Source organism: Pygocentrus nattereri, chromosome 9 (genome assembly GCF_015220715.1).
Source record: "Pygocentrus nattereri isolate fPygNat1 chromosome 9, fPygNat1.pri, whole genome shotgun sequence".
NCBI classification, from domain to species: Eukaryota; Metazoa; Chordata; class Actinopteri; order Characiformes; family Serrasalmidae; genus Pygocentrus; species Pygocentrus nattereri.
Genome location: NC_051219.1, coordinates 13,576,699 through 13,599,716, shown reverse-complemented (window position 1 = coordinate 13,599,716; position 23,018 = coordinate 13,576,699). Strand labels below are relative to the sequence as shown.

General features: G+C 40.8%; 3 protein-coding genes and 1 pseudogene across 5 annotated transcripts; 1 reads left to right on the top strand and 3 right to left on the bottom strand.

Annotated features, from left to right (window-relative positions):
• Window positions 1-1,689: 1,689 nt before the first annotated feature.
• Window positions 1,690-3,517, top strand: LOC108417808 (chemokine XC receptor 1-like). Its single transcript, XM_037541003.1, has 3 exons — window positions 1,690-1,994; window positions 2,226-2,279; window positions 2,362-3,517. The coding sequence occupies exons 2-3, from the start codon at window positions 2,276-2,278 to the stop codon at window positions 3,327-3,329; spliced, it is 972 nt and encodes a 323-aa protein (XP_037396900.1). The 5' UTR covers window positions 1,690-1,994; window positions 2,226-2,275; the 3' UTR covers window positions 3,330-3,517.
• Window positions 3,518-5,239: 1,722 nt separating this feature from the next.
• LOC119264055 lies at window positions 5,240-8,032 on the bottom strand (annotated as a pseudogene).
• A 1,111-nt stretch (window positions 8,033-9,143) lies between these two features.
• LOC119264003 (chemokine XC receptor 1-like) lies at window positions 9,144-10,875 on the bottom strand. 3 transcript variants are annotated; one of them, XM_037541000.1, is made up of 3 exons: window positions 10,652-10,875; window positions 10,360-10,413; window positions 9,144-10,277 (listed from the first exon to the last, which is right to left on the bottom strand). In XM_037541000.1, the coding sequence occupies exons 2-3, from the start codon at window positions 10,361-10,363 to the stop codon at window positions 9,283-9,285; spliced, it is 999 nt and encodes a 332-aa protein (XP_037396897.1). In that variant the 5' UTR covers window positions 10,364-10,413; window positions 10,652-10,875; the 3' UTR covers window positions 9,144-9,282. The 3 variants fall into 3 exon arrangements, with proteins under 3 accessions (XP_037396897.1, XP_037396899.1, XP_037396898.1); XM_037541002.1 differs by having other exon boundaries at window positions 10,360-10,384; XM_037541001.1 differs by having other exon boundaries at window positions 10,360-10,875.
• Window positions 10,876-12,818: 1,943 nt separating this feature from the next.
• LOC119264054 lies at window positions 12,819-21,316 on the bottom strand. The gene is made up of 3 exons (XM_037541276.1): window positions 19,673-21,316; window positions 15,166-16,365; window positions 12,819-12,891 (listed from the first exon to the last, which is right to left on the bottom strand). Exons 2-3 carry the CDS (start codon window positions 16,341-16,343, stop codon window positions 12,819-12,821), a joined length of 1,251 nt encoding a protein of 416 aa, XP_037397173.1. The 5' UTR covers window positions 16,344-16,365; window positions 19,673-21,316.
• Window positions 21,317-23,018: the final 1,702 nt, after the last annotated feature.

Genomic DNA, 23,018 nt, shown 5'->3' with positions numbered 1-23,018 from the left:
ACTGTGGTGGGTATGATTAGCAAGAACGATGAGTCAGTGTACAGAGAGGACTGTGAAGAACCAACAACCTGTCTCTGAATGTGGACAAAACTAAGGAGATGGTTGTTGACTTCCGAAGAGTGCGAGGTGGCCACCCCTCACTGAACATCACTGGCTCTGCTGTGGAAATCATCAGGAGCATCAGGTTCCTCAGTGTCCACATCACAGAGAACCTCACCTGGTCCCTCAACACCAACTCCATAACCAAGAGAGCCCAGCAGCACCTCTACTCCCTGCGGAGATTGAAGAAGGCTCATTTCCCCCTCCCATCCTCACCACGTTCTACAGCGGGCCTGTGGAGAGCATCCTGAGCAGCTGCATCATCGGCTGGTTTGGGAATTGCGCCGCCTCAGACCACAAGACCCTACAGTGTATAGTGAGGACAGCTGAGAAGATCATTGGGGTCTCTCTCCCACCATCATGGACATCTACACCACATGCAGCATCCACAAAGCCACCAGCATTGTGGCGTCCCCATCCATCCCTCACATAAACTTTTTTCATTGCTTCTGTCTGGCAGAAGGTACCGGAGCATCCGTGCATCACTGCCTGACTCTGCAACAGCTTTGATCCGCAAGCAATTTGGTTTTTGAACTCATGATGACTGAACTGAAAGCCCCTCTCACACACACATTCTATACTCACACACTCTCCTCTTTTGCACTATCTGGAACTTGCTGCTAATACAGTGTTTACTCAAGTACCATGTATATCCTGCCTCAGGAACTGCTGTGCTCATGTATTCACAGTCCACAGCATGTTAATTAATCTTTGCACCTTATTTCACAACCCTTCCTCATGCTCACGCTGTCTGTCCTGTCTGTTTACTGTGTCTAATGTTGGTTTTATTTATAGTATTTACTGCATTGTTTCTAGTCCAATATTTTTGCACACTTACGTCTGCACGTTGCACTTTGTACTGCTTATTCTGTTTCATGTTGCACCGTGTTCCTTAGAGGAACGTAATTTTACACCACTGTGTACAAAGATGGAATGACAATAAAAGCCTCCTGACTTGACTTGACATGTTACAGAAGTGTGCAGAAGTATGTTGTCTGCAAAGGATGTGGTCACCAAAAATGTAATTTGACCAGGGGCACCCAAACTTTTGCCTATATACTGGATATAACCTTTATATAACATGAAAATGTCATTTATGAGTAACAGCTGAAGACAAGGGCTAATAAATAAAACCTACTAAACCACCAAGAACTGTGGGAAAGTCTGCTTCATACACTCTTAGAACTTGTCGTGGTTAGTTTGCTCTAACTGGATACCAGACAGTACAGACAAGTCTCACCCTCTCACATTCAGTCTTCCAACCTGAGCAACCCAGACTGTTATTTAACAGAATGTCCAATGATTACACATATAAGCTCAGCTATGTGTTTATGTTCATCATGTATTTGTAACTTTAATCAAGCAGCATTAACTTTCTGCCTGGCAACAAAGTAGCCTGCAGATGTAACCCAACATGCAGACAGTCAGTCTTTTTAAGAAACATAGAATAAGGGTGCAGATACGTTTCTCCTGTGTAAGAGAGAAGTGAGACACTGTCTGTCACCTGTGGTTTCTGCTACTTGCTGAAATTAAGTCATTAGCTTCTTTTAGAAACAGAGCTTCTGTTCTGAAGTTGACCACTGAAGGTTACATGTTCTCACAGTTTTTTAAGTGCCATGTTAGAAGATCCATGTTTGGTAAGGTTTTACTGTGTAACCAATCACAAGCTTTAAACTGTCCGTTCAGAAGTGTCTATATAACCCGCCGTCAGATGATGAATGTTTGAGACTTCTCATCATAAAACAGAACTCTCCCAGTACTAGAAAAACTGCATGACTTCTTAAATATCAACTGACTGAATCTTCACATCCACAAGACAAAGCAGACTGGATTTCTAGTGCAGGCTGCAGAAGGTGATACCTGCTCTGTACAATCAGCACTGATTTAGAGAGTCTGTAAGTATTTTACCTTTCCTTGTTTTAGTTTTAGTCCACAGTGTGGCACAAGATTACAAAGCTACATTTTCAGCATCTTTGTTAGGCTTTATTGTAAATCATCAGTAGCATCTCAGTCAGACTGATTATTTTAGTGTTGTGTGAGCAGATGTGTAGTGTAGGCTTTAGATGTACAAATGCAGTGTGAGAAAACAGTGAATGGCTGCCTTTAGTCCTGTTTCTGTGTTGTAGTGTCCTAATCCTCCTTCCGTGCGGCACAAACAACAATTCAGGAGAGAAAAATGGGTAAGAAAGAGCTCTAATTTAGTATGAACTGGTGAACAGAAGTGCTCTGAAGGTGTTCAACTGTTCTTTCTTTGCTTTCCAGAAAACAGTGAAGAGGGAGAAAATGCAAATAGCACATTTGGATATTATGACTATTATGACTATTATTACTCTCCTCCTCTGCTATGTCAAAACGAAGCTTTGATCAAAGCTGTTTCCACTGATTTTCCCATAGTCCTCACCATTGTGGTCCTCCTTAGTCTAATTGGTAACGTCCTGGTTCTGGTGATGTTTGGACTCTTTGAAAATCTCAAATCACTGACCAACATCTTCATCCTCAACTTGGCTCTCTCTGACCTGATCTTCACACTTGGGCTTCCATTTTGGGCTTGCTATCTCATGTGGAGCTGGACGTTTGGCGACTTTATGTGTAAAAGTGTGAACTTTATCTTCTCTGCTGGATTTCATAGCAGCATTGTGTTCCTGATGCTGATGTCAATTGAGCGCTATGTAGCAGTGGCCCATCCTCGGTCAGACTGGAATAGATGGCAGGGATTTGTCTTTCCTGTCATTACTTGGGTGTTTAGCTTTGCAGCAGCTTCACCAGAATTACTGTACAGTGAAGTCACGCCTGACCCAAAAGACTCTAAAAAACGTTACTGTACGTATTACAGCACTGAAGCTATCATTGGTGTTACATATCAACAGAACATTTTGTTTGTTGTTGCCTTTTCAGTCGTGGGTTTTTGCTACATAAGAATTATTCTGACCATCCCAAAGTCCCAGAGGAACAACAGAAACAGGACTAGAAGATTGATCTTCTCTATTGTGGTGTTGTTCTTTATCTGCTGGGCTCCTTATAACATTGTGATGTTTCTGAACACGTTGCATTTTCATCAGATTGACATTTTTACATCGTGTGATGCGTTCATTCATCTTGATTCTGCGCTTTATGTCTGCAAAGTGCTCGCTTGTTCCCACTGCTGCTTGAATCCAGTTCTTTATGTTTTTGTTGATGTAAAATTCCGTAATAATTTGAGGATGCTTCTACAGAAAATGTTTCGATGTTGAATTGACGTGAACTTCCATTAAATGAGATTGGTAGAAATTCATGTTCAGTTTTATGAGTGCGAGAAGTTGACTTAATTCACTCCTATTCAATAAATGAATAAATAAATCCATACAGAGATAATAAAAAATGGTATGTTGGAGCTAAAATATACACAGCAACTAAACAATCTTTGTGAACAGTTGGGCAGACAGAAATTGATCACTCTACATCATGATCATGAGCAGTGATTTTTTCCAAACACAGTTATGAAAAACTAGGTGCAGGGATAGTTTTGTTGCTAGAACAGAGTTTGAACAGGCTCTCAGGCTTATTTCAGCAAGACAATGACAAATTGCTGACCACATTCTGCATGTATTACAACACCATGGCTCTGTAGTAAAATAGTTTGAGTGCTAAACTGGCCTGCTCGCAGTCCAGACCTGTCACCACTGAAAATATCTGGTGCATTGTGAATGAAAAATACCACAAAAGAGACACTGAACTGAAATCCTTCATCAAACAAGAAGAGGAAAACATTTTACCTTCAATATTACAACAGTGTCTTCTCAGGTCCCAAACCATTACAGGGTGTTGTTAAAAGAAGAGGTGGTGCAGCACAGGGGTAAACATTGTCCCAACTTTTTAAAAAAATGTGTCAATGACATTAAATTCAAAATGGGCACTTATGCATACTGTCTTTTCACAATATTAAGCACAGTAGATAGCGAAGGTCCCTTGGCATATGCTCCTTTTATTCACCTAATTCACCAATTCACCTACTTATTCTGGAATGCTCCAGAATTCAAAATATGTTTATTTTTATAAAATACAATCAAGCTGGTCAGCCAAAACATTAAAAGTTTTTCTACTTCATTTAAACACAGCAGCTGCCTTTAACCTTGTGTGAAAGTGTAATGCAAATTGGACCAACAGAAATGGTCCAAAATTGCTTGGAAAAAATATCTTTACACTAAATTACATTTAAAGTTTTGACTATTTTCTACAGAGCCCTGCTGGTGACATCATGTATAAATAAAATGCATCATGTATAAATAATGCATGAGAATGAGATCCTTATGCATAGCCATAACTTAGTAAGGCATGGGAATGAGATATCATGTCCTGGTAAAGTGCGGGTACGAGATCATGCCTTGCTAAGCCATGGCCATATATTAGGATCTCGTTCCCCTACCTTACTAAGTTAGGACTTAAATACCCTGTTCCCATGCCTTACTAAGTCGTGGTCATGCATTATTTTCATTTATATAGGATATCACCAGCAGGGCTCTGTAATTTTCACACTTTTCTGTAAGGTTACTGTTTTTTTTTCCCAGTAAAAAACAGAAAAATGTAAATATTTCTGAACATTGTTGGAGGAGTCTGTTAACCTCTGTGCTCTCTGTCAAGCTGTTCAGCCTACTGAAAGAAGAAGTAGTGTAGACCAGTTACCAACTGGAGTATAGACCATTTACCAACAGCCTAGTAACAATGTCTTACATTGTCTTACATTGTCTTACATTGTCTTACATTGTCTTACATTAACAACATCTCACATTATGATGACTATTATAATTTATTACTCATACAGTTCTTCTTCTTCTTCTTTCGGGTGCTCCCTTTAGGGGTTGCCACAGCGGATCATCTGCCTCCATCTTGCCCTATCCACTGCCTCCTCTACTTTTACACCAACCATCTCCATGTCCACCTTCACTACATCCATAAACCTTCTCTGAGGTCTACCTCTTCTCCTTCCACCCGGCAGCTCCATCTCCAACATTCTTTGACCATTATATCCACTATTCCTCCTCAACACATGTCCAAACCATCTCAACCTGGCCTCTCTGGCTTTATCTCCAAACTGCTCCACCTTCACTGTCCCTCTGATCTGCTCATTTCTAATCTTGTCCATCCTTGCCACTCCCAATGAAAATCTCAGCATCTTCATCTCCGCCACCTCCAGCTCAGCCTCCTGTCAACCCCTCCAGGGTCTCCAAGAAGGCCGGATACTCTGAACTGCGTTTCAGTGCATAAGCACAGACAACAGTCAGAGCCCGTTACCCGACCTGAAGGTGCAGGGAAATAACCCTCTCGTCCACCGGAAAAAACCCCAACATTTAGGCACTGAGCCGGGCAGCTATGAGTAAGCCCACTCCTGCCTGATACCTCTCACCCTGGACAACCCCAGAATGGAATAAGGTCCAACCCCTCTCGAGAGAGTCTGTTCCAGAGCCCCTGCCATGTGTTGAGGTGAGCCGAACTATGTCTAGTTGGTATCTCTCAGCCTCATCCACTAGCTTGGGCTCTTTTCCTGTCAGAGAGGTAACGTTCCAAGAACCAGTTTCTGTAGCCAAGGAACGGAACGCCAAAGGCCCCGCCTTCGGCCGCCACCCAATCCACATTACACTGGACCCCCATAAGTGCCTCTCCCATGGGTGGTGGGTCCATGGGAGAGTGGTCCCATGTAGCGCTTTCAGGCTGAGCCCGGCCGGGACCCATGGGTAAAGGCCCGGCCACCAAGTGCTCGCTGAGGAGCCCCTCCCCCAGTCCTGGCTGCAGGGTGAGGCCCCGGTAACCCTAATCCGGGCGAGGGAAGCTGGGTCCTGTTGTTATCGTTCATATGGGGTTTTTGGATCACCCTTTGTCTGGCCCATCACCTAGGACCTGTTTGCCTTGGGAGACCCTACCAGGAGCTTTCGGCCCTGACAACATAGCTCCTAGGATCATGTAGGCACACAAACCTCTCCACCATTGTAAGGTGGTGATCCAAGGAGAGGTTATTATTATTTAGTTAATAATTTATTAAATTGGAGAGCATTAGATCAAATTTTTGGCATACATAAAACTGGCAGAATTCATTTGTATCATTCTCATTCTGAAGTCCACGTCGAGTCAACATCAAAACATTTTCTGTAGAAGTGTTCATAAATAAATTGGGAATTTTACACCAAAAAAACCCATAAAGCACCGGATTAAGACAGCAGTGGGAATAAGCAAGCACTGTGCATATATAAATAGCATAGTTAAAATGAATGAACTCATCACATGTCATCATCTGGTGGAAAGATAAAGACCTCAGAAACATCACAATGTTATAAGGAACCCAGCTGATAAAGGACACCACCACCATACAGAAGATCAGTTTTATAATCCCTTGTCTGTTGTTTTGTCTGAGACCTGAGGACATTCTGAATAATTCTTATGAAGCAAAAACCAATAAATGAAAAGGCAACAACAAAAAAATAGTTGTGTAATATATAACACCAACAACTGCTTTAGTGCCGCTAAACTTACAGCCATATTGGGTTGCGTCAGAGTCTGTTTGATCAGCTATGACTTCGCTGTACAGTAATTCTGGCAAAGCTGCTGAAAAGCTGAACATCCAAGCAAGAATGAGAATCACTACAAAACTCTGTTGCAGTCAGTCAGAGGACGGACCACTGCTACATAGCGCTAAAAAGACATCAGTACCAGGAACACAATGCTGCTATAAAATCCAGCAGAGACAACGAAGTTCACACCTTTACACATAAAATCACCAAATGTCCAGCTTCAGATGTAGAAACAGGCCCGAAACGGAAGTCCAAGAGTGAAGATCAGGTCAGACAGAGCCAAATTGAGGATGAAGATGTTGGTCAGTGATTTGAGGTTTTTACCGAGTCCAAGGATCACCAGAACCAGGATATTACCAATGAGACTGAGGAGGACCACAATGGTGAAGAACATGGGAACTGCAACGGATCCGAATTTGGTCACAGTCTTATAGCTAAAAGCTTCAGTAGGCAAAAAATTATCCACATAATTATTAGAATAGCCATAATATACAGATGTAACACTTGCATATTTTCTGTCTTCACTGTTTTCTGGAAAGCAAAGAAAGAACTGTTTAACACCTACAGAGCACCTCTATTCACCAGTTCATACTAAAGTAGAGCTCTTTGTTGCTCTCAGTCAGAGTGAAGTGCTTTAATTATCACTGAGATAAATGTTGAACAATTTGGATGAAGTAAAAACATAAACAGCATTTTCTTATCCATTTTTGTGTCACATGGAAGGAGGATTAGGACACTATAACACAGAAACAGAAGGACTAAAGACAGCCATTCACTGTTTTTGTACATCTCAAGCCTACAACATACTATCTGCTCACACAACATTAAAATAATCAGTCTGACTGACATGCTACTGATGATTTACAATAAAGCCTAACAAAGATGCTGAAAAATAAGCATGTAGCTTTGTAATCTTGTGCCACACTGTGCACTGAAACTAAAACAAGGAAAGGTAAAATACTTACAGACTCTCTAAATCAGTGCTTATTGTACAGAGCAGGTATCACCTTCTGCAGCCTGCATTAGAAATCCAGTCTGTTTTGTCTGATATGTGGGAAAAATGATTCAATCGATTAATATAAGAGACGTCATACAGTTCTTTCAGTACTGGGAGAGTTCTGTCTTGTGACGAGAAGTCTCAAACATTCATCATCTGACACTGGGTTATACAGCCACTTTAGACGATATCAAGCTTGTGATTGGTTACAGAGTAAATCTTTTCTAACATGTCACTTACTGCAAGAAAGTGTAACATTCAGTGGTCAACTCAGGTTCAGAACAGAAACTCTAGAAAATGCTGATGAATGCGTTTAAACAAAGAACAGAAACCACAGAGACAGATAGTGTCTCACTTCTCTCTTACACACTTTCATAAAATGACTGACTGTCTGCATGTTGGGTTACATCCCTTCTGCAGGTTATTTTGATGGGAGGCCAAAGTTAATGCTTTTTGATTAAATCTAAACGCTTGACTCATAAAAAATATAGCTAAGCTTCTAATCAGGAAAGCCTTTTATCCCAAAAATGGGCAGATATTTTTCAAAAACAATAAAATTTCTCAGTTTCAACATTTGATATTTTGTCTTTTTACTATTTTCAATGAAATATAGGGTTTAAATGGTTTGCACATAATTCTTTACATTTGCATTACACAGGGTTTTAACTTTTTGGGAAATCGGGTTATACAAGGACAATATGTAACATTTTGAAACAGAGAAATTGTATTGTTTTCTGAAAAATATGTGCCCATTTTGAATTTGAAAAAAAGTTGCAAGACTGTTAACTACTGTGTTGCATCAGCTCTTCTTTTAAGAATGCTCTGTAAGCGTTGGGAAACTGAAGAGACCAACTGCTGTAGTTTTGAAAGTGAAATGTTATCCCATTCTTGTTTGATGCAGAATTTTAGCTGCTCAACAGTTCAGGGACTCCTTTGTTGTATTTTCCATTTCATAATGCACCAGATGTTTTTAGTGGCTGGCATATTTGTACTGCAGGCTGGCCAGTTTAACACTGTAGTGTGTTTTTCCACTTTAATTTTGTGTGTGACTCCAAATCCAGGCCTCCATTGGTTAATAAATGTGATTTCCACTGATGACTTTTGTGTGATTTTGTTGTCAGCACAACCTGAGCCACTTGTGTGGGTTGTAGAGTCCGTCTCATGCTACCACGAGTGTGAAAGCACCACCAACATTCAAAAGTGACCAAAACATCAGCCAGAAAGCAGAAAGGTACTGAGAAGTGGTCTGTGGTCCCCACCTGCAGAACCACTCCTTTATTGAGTGTGTCTTGCTAATTGCCAATAATTTCCACCTGTTGTCTGTTCCATTTGCACAACAGCTGTGAAATTGATTGTCAATCAGTGTTTCTTCCTAAGTGGACAGTTAGATTTCACAGAAGTTTGATTTACTTGGAGTTATATTGTGTTGTTTAAGTGTTCCCTTTATTTTTTTGAGCAGTGTATATATATATATATATATATATATATATATATATATATAATATACATTAACATTATATTAACCTTTGCGCACTTTGTATGTTTATTAGGACTTAGTGTCCAGATGAAGGCTTCTCTAAGTGCAACATTACAGAGTGCGCTGTTGTCAGCAGTCAATGTCAGCAGTTACTGATCTTTGTAATGCTTTTAAAAAGTAATGCTATAAACAGTTGATGAAAGTCTACATCTCACAAACATTTTCTGTAGAAGCATCTTCAAATTATTACGGAATTTTACATCAACAAAAACATAAAGAACTGGATTAAAACAGCAGTGTGAAAAAGCGAGCAGTTGGCAGACAACAAACGCTGAGTCAATCTGAATGAACACATCACACGTTTTCAGAAACATCACAATGTTATAAGGAGCCCAGCAGATAAAGAACAACACCACAATAGAGAAGATCAATCTTCTAGTCCTGTTTCTGTTGTTCCTCTGGGACTTTGGGATGGTCAGAATAATTCTTATGTAGCAAAAACCCATGACTGAAAAGGCAACAACAAACAAAATGTTCTGTTGATATGTAACACCGAAGATAGCTTCAGTGCTGTAATGCGTACAGTAATGTTTTGTAAAGTCTGTAATGTTCTGTAAAGTAAAGTCTTTTGGGTCAGGCGTGTCTTCACTGTACAGTAATTCTGGTGAAGCTGCTGCAAAGCTAAACACCCAAGCAATGACAGGAAAGACAAATCGCTGCCATCTATTCCAGTCTGACCGAGGATGGGCCACTGCTACATAGCGCTCAATTGACATCAGCATCAGGAACACAATGCTGCTATGAAATCCAGCAGAGAAGATAAAGTTCACACTTTTACACATAAAGTCGCCAAACGTCCAGCTCCACATGAGATAGCAAGCCCAAAATGGAAGCCCAAGTGTGAAGATCAGGTCAGAGAGAGCCAAGTTGAGGATGAAGATGTTGGTCAGTGATTTGAGATTTTCAAAGAGTCCAAACATCACCAGAACCAGGACGTTACCAATTAGACTAAGAAGGACCACAATGGTGAGGACTATGGGAAAATCAGTGGAAACAGCTTTGATCAAAGCTTCGTTTTGACATAGCAGATAAGGAGAGTCATCAGAGTCATAATAGTAATAATATTCAAATGTGCTATTTGCATTTTCTCCCTCTTCACTGTTTTCTGGAAAGCAAAGAAAGAACAGTTAAACACCTTCAGAGCACTTCTGTTCACCAGTTCATACTAAATTAGAGCTCTTTCTTACCCATTTTTCTCTCCTGAATGGTTGTCTGTGTCACACGGAAAGAGGATTAGGACACTACAACACAGAAACAGGACTAAAGGCAGCCATTCACTGTTTTCTCACACTGCATTTGTACATCTAAAGCCTACACAACACATCTGCTCACACAACACTAAAATAATCAGTCTGACTGAGATGCTACTGATGATTTACAATAAAGCCTAACAAAGATGCTGAAAAATAAGCACGTAGCTTTGTAATCTTGTGCCACACTGTGGACTAAAACTAAAACAAGGAAAGGTAAAATACTTACAGACTCTCTAAATCAGTGCTTATTGTACAGAGCAGGTATCACCTTCTGCAGCCTGCACTAGAAATCCAGTCTGTTTTGTCTGGTAGATGTGAGGAAAAATGATTAAATCGATTAATATAAGAGACGTCATACAGTTCTTCCAGTACTGGGAGAGTTCTGTCTTGTGACGAGAAGTCTCAAACATTCATCATCTGACACTGGGTTATAGAGGCACTTCAGACGGTATCAAGCTTGTGATTGGTTACAGAGTAAAACTACCAAATACAGATTTTCAAATGCGGAACTTAAGACAATCCAAGAACATGTAACCTTCAGTGGTTAATTTCAGTTCAGAACAGAAACTCCAGAAGATGCTGATGAATTAATTTAAACAACTCTCACTTCTCTCTTAGACACGGGATTCGTATCTGCACCCTGTACATTTCTTAAAAAGACTGACTGTCTGCATGATGGGTTACATCCCTTCTGCAGGCTACTTTGTTGCCCTGCAGATAGATAGATAGATAGATAGATAGATAGATAGATAGATAGATAGATAGATAGATAGATAGATAGATAGATAGATAGATAGATAGATAGATAGATAGATAGATAGATAGATAGATAGATAGATAGATAGAACTTTATTGATCTTGGAGGGAAATTGCAGTGGTTCAGTAGCAAGACATATAATTACACATAAACTTACATAAATAGTACAAGAGAAATACATATTATTTACATATTTGCATGGCATATGAACTGTTTATAGAGTGAGTATCAGCATCAGCAGTCTGCACTAGAAATCCAGTCTGTTTTGTCTTGTGGATGTGAAGATTCAGTCAGTTGATATTTAAGAAGTCATGCAGTTTTTCTAGTACTGGGAGAGTTCTGTTTTATGATGAGAAGTCTCAAACATTCATCATCTGACGGCGGGTTATATAGACACTTCTGAACGGACAGTTTAAAGCTTGTGATTGGTTACACAGTAAAACCTTACCAAACATGGATCTTCTAACATGGCACTTAAAAAACTGTGAGAACATGTAACCTTCAGTGGTCAACTTCAGAACAGAAGCTCTGTTTCTAAAAGAAGCTAATGACTTAATTTCAGCAAGTAGCAGAAACCACAGGTGACAGACAGTGTCTCACTTCTCTCTTACACAGGAGAAACGTATCTGCACCCTTATTCTATGTTTCTTAAAAAGACTGACTGTCTGCATGTTGGGTTACATCTCTTCTGCAGGCTACTTTGTTGCCAGGCAGAAAGTTAATGCTGCTTGATTAAAGTTACAAATACATGATGAACATAAACACATAGCTGAGCTTATATGTGTAATCATTGGACATTCTGTTAAATAACAGTCTGGGTTGCTCAGGTTGGAGGACTGAATGTGAGAGGGTGAGACTTGTCTGTACTGTCTGGTATCCAGTTAGAGCAAACTAACCACGACAAGTTCTAAGAGTGTATGAAGCAGACTTTCCCACAGTTCTTGGTGGTTTAGTAGGTTTTATTTATTAGCCCTTGTTGTTTTTTTTCTTCAGCTGTTACTCATAAATTATATATATATATATATATATATATATATATATATATATATATATATATATATATATATATATATATATATATATATATATATATATATATATATATGAAGGTTATATCCAGTATATAGGCAAAAGTTTGGGTGCCCCTGGTCAAATTACATTTTTGGTGACCACATCCTTTGCAGGCAACATACTTCTGTAACAAGTCAAGTCAAGTCAGGAGGCTTTTATTGTCATTCCATCTATGTACACAGTGGTGTAAAATTACGTTCCTCTAAGGAACACGGTGCAACATGAAACAGAATAAGCAGTACAAAGTGCAACGTGCAAACGTAAGTGTGCAAAAATATTGGACTAGAAACAATGCAGTAAATACTATAAATAAAACCAACATTAGACACAGTAAACAGACAGGACAGACAGCGTGAGCATGAGGAAGGGTTGTGAAATAAGGTGCAAAGATTACTTAACATGCTGTGGACTGTGAATACATGAGCACAGCAGTTCCTGAGGCAGGATATACATGGTACTTGAGTAAACACTGTATTAGCAGCAAGTTCCAGATAGATCAAAAGAGGAGAGTGTGTGAGTATAGAATATGTGTGTGAGAGGGGCTTTCAGTTCAGTCATCATGAGTTCAAAAACCAAATTGTTTGCGGAACAAAGCTGTTGCAGAGTCAGGCAGTGATGCACGGATGCTCCGGTACCTTCTGCCAGACAGAAGCAATGAAAAAAGTTTATGTGAGGGATGGATGGGGACGCCACAATGCTGGTGGCTTTGTGGATGCAGCATGTGGTGTAGATGTCCATGAAGGAGGGGAGAGAGACCCCAATGATCTTCTCAGCTGTCCTCACTATACGCTGTAGGGTCTTGTGGTCTGAGGCGGTGCAATTCCCAAACCAGCCGATGATGCAGCTGCTCAGGATGCTCTCCACAGGCCCGCTGTAGAACGTGGTGAGGATGGGAGGGGGAGATGAGCCTCCTTCTGTCTCCGCAGGGAGTAGAGGTGCTGCTGGGCTCTCTTGGTTATGGAGTTGGTGTTGAGGGACCAGGTGATGTTCTCTGTGATGTGGACACTGAGGAACCTGGTGCTCCTGATGATTTCCACAGCAGAGCCAGTGATGTTCAGCGAGGGGTGGCCACCTCGCACTCTTCGGAAGTCAACAACCATCTCCTTAGTTTTGTCCACATTCAGAGACAGGTTGCTGGTTCTTCACAGTCCTCTCTGTACACTGACTCATCATTCTTGCTAATCATACCCACCACAGTCGTTTCATCAGCAAACTTGATGATGTGATTCTGTGGTTCTGGAGATGTTATTACATCTGGCTTGGCATTGTCATGCTCTGCGCATGTGCAAGGCTGACACCATTGTTGACCGAACAGGTCACACATTTGGGTTTGCTTGTTTACTTTTTACGACTTTTAGTTTTTGCTCTTTTATCTTGCTATTAATCCTTCTGGTTACTTGCTTTGACTAAATATTTATTTTGTGTCTTGTTTCTTTACCCTCACAATGTTGTTTTTTTATTTTTAGTTTTAACTAACCTTTATTTCTCTGTTTGGAATCTGAGAAAACACGAGCTCCAGACGCTGAGCAGGGAGCTGCTGCAGTTGGATCAACAGATCAGGGCTCTCCTAAAGTGGCAGACAGCGCTCCACTGGTGGAAAACCCGTTTGGAAGCAGCCCAGGATACGTCCTACATGGTTGTTTCAAGACCAAGCCTGGCGGCGACTTCTACTCTGCCAGATGGAGCGCTACTACGTTTAACACCAGGATTGCCCATCTTCACACCCGCACCGGAGCAGGGCTGGGAACGCCAGCGTGGCCGAGGAAGGAGAAGGTTTTCACCAATTCCTTCACCGTTCAGTTTTACCTTCAGTAACCTGTTCAAGGCCTTCAGCTCACCACCTGCTTGAGTGCCTCAGAGAGAGAGTCAGGAGAGTGTTATTATAATTGGAGACTCAATAGTGAGACATCTTAAAGTAACTTACTCTGGAAGTAATTCGGCTATCTGTTGTTTTCCAGACAATTTTATATTTTCTTTATTTTTTTTGTGCAATATGTTAAACTCAGAACATTGCAAACATTGCAGAACATTTATTTTCACTTAGAAAATCTCTCTCTCTCTCTCTCTCTCTCTCTCTCTCTCTCTCTCTCTCTATATATATATGTAGTGACTTTTAAACAAAACAAACGAAATTGACCTAAGCCACCACATAATGAGAAAGAGAGCTGGCGGTAGCGGATTTGACTCGTTCAGTTTAGCAGGAATTACCACAAAGTCCATACCTCTTGAAACTTTGGATATACCAATCCATTTATTGTTCTTAAGTTGGCAGGTAGCACATAATCCAACAGCAGCAGTACCAGCGCTCAAGATCTTTAAATGTCCCGCTAACCATACGGTCAAAATACTGTTGACTTCCTCGCCAACCCCCGTATCCCTACTACAACCTTACAGCCACCTATAAACCCAGCAGCGCCCCCAAGTGGTGAGCGATCAAAATAAACATAAGTTTAAAGAAAACATAAATGGCTCCAACACACCGGCCCCTAATTGTTAATGACAAAAGGCATAAACAATTTAATGACTAATACAACAATATAAGGAGCCAAAGTAATACCATACTTCAAACTATATACATACAAAATGTGTTCCTATATACGATACCTCATAACCCCTCTAGTAAAAGGCAAAGTTTTGTTATTGGTCTGGTCAAGAGACTGGTTTTGGTTTGTACTTGTGCTGATCTAACCAGCCCTTTCTTATCTGGGTATATTTTAAATACCCTGCCAAGTACCCAGGAATTACGAGGAGCTGTGGTATCTGCAACCAGAACTATATCGCCAGGCACCAGATTTCGTTTCTTCTTGGTCCATTTTTGTCGTTCCTGTAGTAAAGGCAAGTACTCTGTAATCCACCTTTTCCAAAAAAGGTCAGAGATGTACTGCACTTGTCTCCACCTTCTTTTTCCATACATATCAGTCCTATCAAATAGCCCTGGAGGCAAGACTGGTTTCCTTTTCATAGTAAGAAGATGGTTGGGGGTAAGAGGCTCTAAGTCATTTGGATCCTCAGACAATTTGGTGATTGGGCGATCATTAATGATCGCTTCCACTTCACATAAAACTGTGTGTAACCCCTCATCATCTAAAGTCTGCTGGTGCAAAAGGGATGTAAGAATCTTTTTCACCATCCTAATGATTCGCTCCCATGCACCGCCGTGATGGGAGGCTGTAGGTGCATTAAAGCTCCATTTGATTCCTTCCTGCAGAAAGACTTTCTGAATCTTATCATGGTTTAAAGCTGCCAATGCTTCTTTTAATTCCCTTTCTGCACCAGTGAAATTGGTTCCATTGTCTGATCTCAAATGAGAGACTTGTCCTCTTCTGCAAATGAATCTTCGAATGGCATTAATACATGCATCTGTATCCAAAGAATAGGCCACTTCTAAATGTATGGCTCTACTAGCCATGCACGTAAAAATAACACCATATCGCTTTACAAAGGAACGTCCTCGTTTTACTTCAAATGGCCCGAAGTAATCAACTCCAACATTAGTAAATGGAGGAAGATCAGGAGTCAACCTTTCAACAGGCAAATCGGCCATTTTTTGTTCACCCAGTTTTCCTTTGAATCTCCTACACAAGCCACAACTGGATAAAATTTTCCTTGTTGCTGCATTGGCATGAGTTATCCAATATTTCTCACGCAATTTGGACAGAACCTGGTTTCTTCCACCATGACCGACCTGTTCATGTATATGCTTTAAAATAAGCTTGGAAATATGTTGGTCTTTGGATAAAATGATGGGATGCTTAATCTCTTCAGGCATTGCTGCCTTACACAATCTTCCACCAACTCTCAACAATTCATTTTCCAGGACCGGGTTCAATCGGTGGATAGTGCTGCCTTTTGACACTTCCGTTTTTCCTGAGGACAGTCCAACAATTTCTTTGTTAAACCTTTCAAACTGAGAAAAACGAATGACTGCCTTTTCTGCTTCAGAAAGGTCCTCTATGGACAAGCTTTGTGGTCTTAATGCAGCTTTGACCTTCTGCATTTCCTGCTGAATGTCACAGGATTGGTCTGACAATTCCAACAATTCCTTCCTTTTCTTGCTCAATTCCATTAAGACATGTTTTAATTTCAGCATCCATGCAACAGCAATTTTTAGCCTCTTCCAGTCAGAAAAATATTCAATCAATTGGCTGGTTGCATTTGTTTCCATGATCACAGCATTTGTTCTGTGCTCCCTTTTTAGTTCTGGATCTTGAGGAACAAGGTTACAATCCAAATTGACCTCTGGCCACTCCTCCTTTGTTGTCCACAAAAAGTCTGGACCCTTTAACCACCGCTTGTTTGTGATTAGCTTCTCTACTTTCAATCCTCTGGAAGCATCATCTGCAGGATTCTGGGAGGTATGAATGTATCTCCACTGTGAGACATCTGTTACTTCTCGAATTGCTGACACTCTATTAGCTACAAACGTCCGAAACCTTTTTTCTTCATTTTTGATATATTTTAGAACTGAAGTACTATCAGTCCAAAAACAAGAGTTGTCAAGTGGAAGCTGCAATTCTGTTCTAAGCATCTTATCTATTCGAACAGCCAGGACAGCAGCAGTAAGCTCTAATCGAGGGATGGTAATTTGTTTAAGAGGTGCCACTCTTGATTTGCCAAGCAGAAAAGAAACATGAATGTTGTTCTGGTTTTGTAGTCGAAGATACGTCACTGTTCCATAGCCATTCTCGCTGGCATCTGAGAAGTGATGCAATTGTGCATGATCAGGTTGTCCAAAGTCCTGTGCCTTGATGCATCTGTCAACTTTAAATGCATTCACTTGTTGAAGATCTGTTAACCACTTTATCCACTGTTGTTTGAGGCTTTGGGGAATCTGGTCATCCCAGCCATAATTCTTTCTGCAAAGCTCCTGTAGCATGAGTTTGGCTGGAAGTGTTACTGGCACAAGAAATCCCAAAGGGTCATAAACTGAGCTGACCACCGATAAAATTCCACGTCTAGTATGTGGTCGCTCCTTTTCCATCATCTTGAACTTAAAGGTGTCTGTCTGGACACACCAATAAAGTCCAAGGGCTCTTTCAACGGGCAGTTCATCTCGATCCAAATTCAATTCACTCAAGTTTTTGGATCGATCCTTCTCTGGAATGGTTTGTAAAACCTCACGATTGTTGCTAATCCATTGCGTTAAATGGAAGCCACCTTTATGACAAAGTGCAGCAAGATCTTTGACCATTTGGATGGCTTCAGCTTGAGAAGGAAGACTCTTCAAAAAATCATCAACATAGAAGTTATTGTGGACACTATCAATGACCTCTGTTGGAAACATGTGCTTGTTGTCTTCTGCTGTCTTCCTAAGAGCATAGCAGGCACAGCTTGGAGAGGATACTGCTCCGAATAGATGAACGGTCATCCTATACTCTACAATTCCTTGAGTAATGTTGCCATCAGGCCACCACAGGAACCGGAGAAAGTCGGTCTCATCCTCAGCAACTCTAACTTGATGAAACATTGATTTGACATCAGTCATAAATGCAACTGGTTCTTGTCTGAATCGAAGCAGAACACCCAACAAAGAACTAGTAAGATTGGGACCTTGTAGAAGTTGTTTGTTTAAGGACGTATTCCTGAATTCCGCACCACAGTCAAATACAACACGTAATGTTCCTTTTCGAGGATGGAACACTCCATGATGGGGAATGTACCAAAGTTTACCATCAGAACGCTCCAGCTGATCCTGGGGTACCTGTTCAGCATAACCATTTTGAATGAGCTCATTAAGGTACTTAGTATATTTCTGATGGAACATTTCATGTCTTTCAAACTTTCTTTTCAATCCTGAAATGCGCTGTTTAGCCACACAGAGGTTGTTTGGCATGACAACACCATCCATTTTAAAGGGTAGTTTCAAACTGTAATGTCCAGCTTCAAGCTTCACTGATTCTTTCATGATGTTCATGAATTTCAGATCCTCTCTTGACATCTCTTCTTTCTCTTCTGATGCCCTTTCATTGAAATCATGTTCATATTGAGTTTTCAGCATTTGTTCCAATGTTTCCACAGAAATCCTGTTTACAGTGAGAGTTGGGCAATCAACATCAGGAGGCTTACTATGACCCTCTCCCAGTGATCCATTAAGAACCCACCCCAATAGGGTCCTCACTGCATAGGGTCCCTCCCCATGGCTATTCACTACTTCCCATGGTTCAAGCAGCTTTGAAGCATTGGTACCAATCAATAGCTCAACATCAGCTTGAATGTGAGGAATGGAAATGCCATCCAAATAAGGCCATTTAGCCAGATCCTTCCTTTGGATAATGTTGGCTGTGCTCACAGGCATTTTCCTTTGCGAATAGACTTCAGGAAGGTCATAAAACTGTTTGCCATGAAGACCTGAAATCTCTAATCCATTCACAATATAACTAGAAACTGTTGTCTTCGGGCTCATAGTTAGTAAACAGATTTTAGTTTTTCTTCCATTCAAATTCAACTTTGCCATTAAGCTTTCAGAGCAAAAGGTAGATGTACTACCTGGATCCAAGAATGCATAAGTCTGAATGACTTTGTCTCCCCTTTTGGATTTTACTTGTACTGGGAGGATGGATAAAATCCCATGACCTTTCCCGGCCCCTGTATGATCACATGCTTGCGCAGAAACAAGTGCGGTATCCAATGCTGGATCATTTAAGGCTACAGTGTTTGTGTTGACCGCCTTATCTGCCTTATATGTGAGATGTATATGAAGAATAGTTGGGTGATTCTGGTTACAAATCTCACAAGTTAAGCGCCTATCGCAATCCTTGCTTACATGCCCAATGCACAAGCAACCAAAACAGACCCCTTTTTCCTTTAGAAAGGACATTTTTTCTCTATGCTTCATTTTTTCCAGCTGGGCACACTGCTTCAATGCATGATTTCGGGTACAAAATAAGCAGTTGTTCCCTGGCAGAACTTTTGTTTGTCTAGGTGTTTTCCATACAGGCAGGTCAATAGGTGTAACAGTGGTAGCAAAACTGTCTCCTTTAAATTTGGGTTTGAGTTGTAATTTTCCTTTGTTTACAGGCCTATTGATTGGTCCTGTTTGGGTGTTCTGAATATCACCAAATATTGGGTCAGACACTATTTTCACTTCACGTTCAATGAAAGCAACAATGTCACTGAATTGTGTCCGGCGTCCATGTTTTTCCATAAGGTTACATGCGTAAACTCTCCATTTATCTCTCAATTTGTAGGGGAGCTTCATTATAATTGTCTTCATATTTGCTGGCATATCCAGTTCATGCATGTATTGTAAATCAGACATTGCATTACAACACTCACGCAAAAATAAGGCATAAGCTTGGAGAGCCTTAACATCTTCAGGCTTTATCATTGGCCAGTTGTGCATTCTTTCCAAATATGCAGATGTAACTTTAGCATCATGTCCAAAATGCTGTTGAAGCAACGTTTTAGCTGTTAAATAGCCTCTTTCAGGAGCCATATGCTGGCAGCTGCGAACTAATGCACGTGGCTGTCCTCTAGTGTACCTTTCCAGAAAGTACAGACAATCCCCTTTGCTACTTGTTTTTTCCTCCACACAATATTCAAAGGCTTTAATAAATGTTCTGTATTGCAGAGGATCACCTTCAAAGATTGGAACATCTCTTGGAGGAAGCAGATGTGAATTGTGCTGTTGTATTAGCAATTCTGCTATGTCATTTTGTCTTTGAAGTAAGTGTAAAGTAGCACTCTCACTGTTTTCCTGAACAGTTGGTTGTGATTGTCCTTCATGCATTTGTGGTCTCCTTGGTCGTATGATTGGTTCATGGATATGGCCTTGAGATTCTCCGTTTGATAATTGGTACTGCATTTCTCGCAACTGTGGCTTCTGTGCAACACCTATTTTATTGGCATGTCTTTGTGACTCACTTCCAAGAGGATCTCTCTGACCACTTTCAGTGTCATCTTGCATTTCTTGTTGTGAAATCAATGCATCAATATCAAGAAGCCTTTTGTTAACCTTTTGTCTTGTAGATGGATTTGGATTTTCCTCTGATTTTCTTGTTATGGAGACTGCCTTTTGTTTGGTTTCTTTTTCAAAATAGGACTCCATTCCATCTGAGATGACACTTGATGCTCCATAAATCTTTAACACTGACAGTTTAGCAGTGGAAGCAGCCAAGTCCGCATCAAGATCCATTTGTTCCTTTTTCCTCCTTAGCACCTCTACTTGCTCCTCCAAAGTGTGCTTTTCTTTTAAGGATGCAGCACGAGCTACCAGTGCTGCTCTCTCTGCCTCAGCTTGGAGGCGTGCAAACAAAATAGAAGAGTGGCTTGACCGTTTAGATCTAGAACTGGAATGGCTCTCTTTGTGGCTATAGCTCTTATTAGAAACACCGGTTTTAATATTAGAAATGCTGTCATCAGGATTTATACCATCATTTGGATCAAGCTCTCTACCCTGAATTTCAACGATTTGACCCAACACACCATATTTTGGACGTGCTTCGTTGTCAATAGTTTGAGCCATTGTATCATCTTTTGAAAGTGACAGCCATTTAAACACCCCAGTAGAGAACTCATTTGCACTCAGCATTTTTGCTTTAAACCATATGTCATGTTTTTCCTTTTCCTCATCAGGTAACAGACCCATTAAAGACTCGTGTGCTTCTTTTGCCTCAGTGCATAATACCTGAAATTTTGCAAATACACTTTTAACCTCTGTTTCATGTTCTGTGTTAACCATGAACCCTTGAATCATAGTTTTAAGATTGGAAGCTTTATTAAGTTTAAATTTTCGAATTTTTTGCAAAGACTCCAATTTTTCAAGCAGTGCCTTTTCAGTGAGTTTTACCACCCTTTTTACAGGCTCTTTGTTTACATTACCATTAGTACTCTGTGTATTACCATCATTACCCTGAGGTTGAACCACGGAGGGCTCAGACACAGAAAAATCAGAATTCATTTTAAAACTGAACTTTCAATTAAGACCCAGTCACTTAAATTACGCATATGCGAAAACCTTTAAACCCCACCAATGCGCATTGGATTTACTGACTAGTCTTTAACGTGTGCACACGAGTTAGTCAAATGGCCATTGTTTGTTTTTAAGGTAGCGCTACCATACCTCCATATCCAACGATCAGTCAGACCGCCGCACTCACACGAACAATCCTTCCTTCCTTCCTTTCATGAAGCGTTACCAATCGCCGCAATCTGTGCAGACTTATTTCACCGGTCCAGCCTCTGGGTCCCACAGAGCCTCCATTAGTCTCCACCCAAACGAAGCTGTCGCAGTCCCATGTTCCGTTTCCATTTCCAAACGCCCAAGACCATTCTCCTGTAGCAGTCCGTGCTCAAACGAAGCAGCAACTGCACTTCAGCAAACAGTCCGCATCCAATTCTAGCGTAGTCAGTATTTTGACTTAAAAAATGTAGTGACTTTTAAACAAAACAAACGAAATTGACCTAAGCCACCACATAATGAGAAAGAGAGCTGGCGGTAGCGGATTTGACTCGTTCAGTTTAGCAGGAATTACCACAAAGTCCATACCTCTTGAAACTTTGGATATACCAATCCATTTATTGTTCTTAAGTTGGCAGGTAGCACATAATCCAACAGCAGCAGTACCAGCGCTCAAGATCTTTAAATGTCCCGCTAACCATACGGTCAAAATACTGTTGACTTCCTCGCCAACCCCCGTATCCCTACTACAACCTTACAGCCACCTATAAACCCAGCAGCGCCCCCAAGTGGTGAGCGATCAAAATAAACATAAGTTTAAAGAAAACATAAATGGCTCCAACATATATATATATATATATATATATATATATATATATATATATATATATATATATACACACACTTTAGAGCTCTGTTCTCAGTCAGAATGAAGTCTAATGCTATACAAAATCTCCGTTCTACTTAATCTCTAAGGTGTTTGATGGGGTTCAGGTCAGTGCTCTGTGTGGGCCAGTCAAGTTCTTCCACACCAAACCCACCGAGCCATGCCTTTATGGCCCTTGCTTGGTGCTTGGTGATGTAAGGTTTGCGTGGAGCTGGAAACCCATGCCATGAAGCTCCCAGGCACTACAGACGGTATCAAGCTTGTGATTGGTTACAGAGTAAAGCTACCAAACATGGATTGTGTAACACTGCAATTAAAACAACAGCGTACGAACCTTCAGTGGTCAACTTGAATTCACGTTCTTGCCAGACAGAAAGTTAATGCTGTTTGATTAAAGCTAATTACTTAAAATAAAAATACAGCTAAGATTATATTTAAAATTCTATCATTAAAAGACTTTTTTCCCCGCACATTTCCCTTCTTTGACACTATCAGTGTCAACATTTTCGTGTGAAGGGAAGTGTGGGACAAGGTTGCTTAAACACTGACGTTGTCTTCTGCAGAAAGGTCTGAGTGGTGATCAAATAGTCAATAAGGTTTGTGAATGACGATAATAAGCGAGGCCCATATTCTCGTTGCAGGAACCAGACATACAGTGAGAACAGCTTCCATGCAACAGTGATTAGAAATATCACTACACCCATGAATCGTGGCAATTTTCTCCACAAAGCCCCACTAGTGAACCACAAGTGCAGGTAAGAAGGAACCCAAGCATGGCTTTCGTGCAGTTCTTTTGTATTAGCTGTGTTATGGGCTGGTCTAGCACTGTGCATGAGGCACCGGTAATGTAAGTGCAACACTCACCTCCCAAAGTCTGGCAAAGACCTCCCTTTTCCTTCAAGAGAAGATCTAATGCAACACCTTTTTGCACAGCAACTTCCTTTACTTCATTCACTTCCTTCTGCTTTTAGAGCAGCATC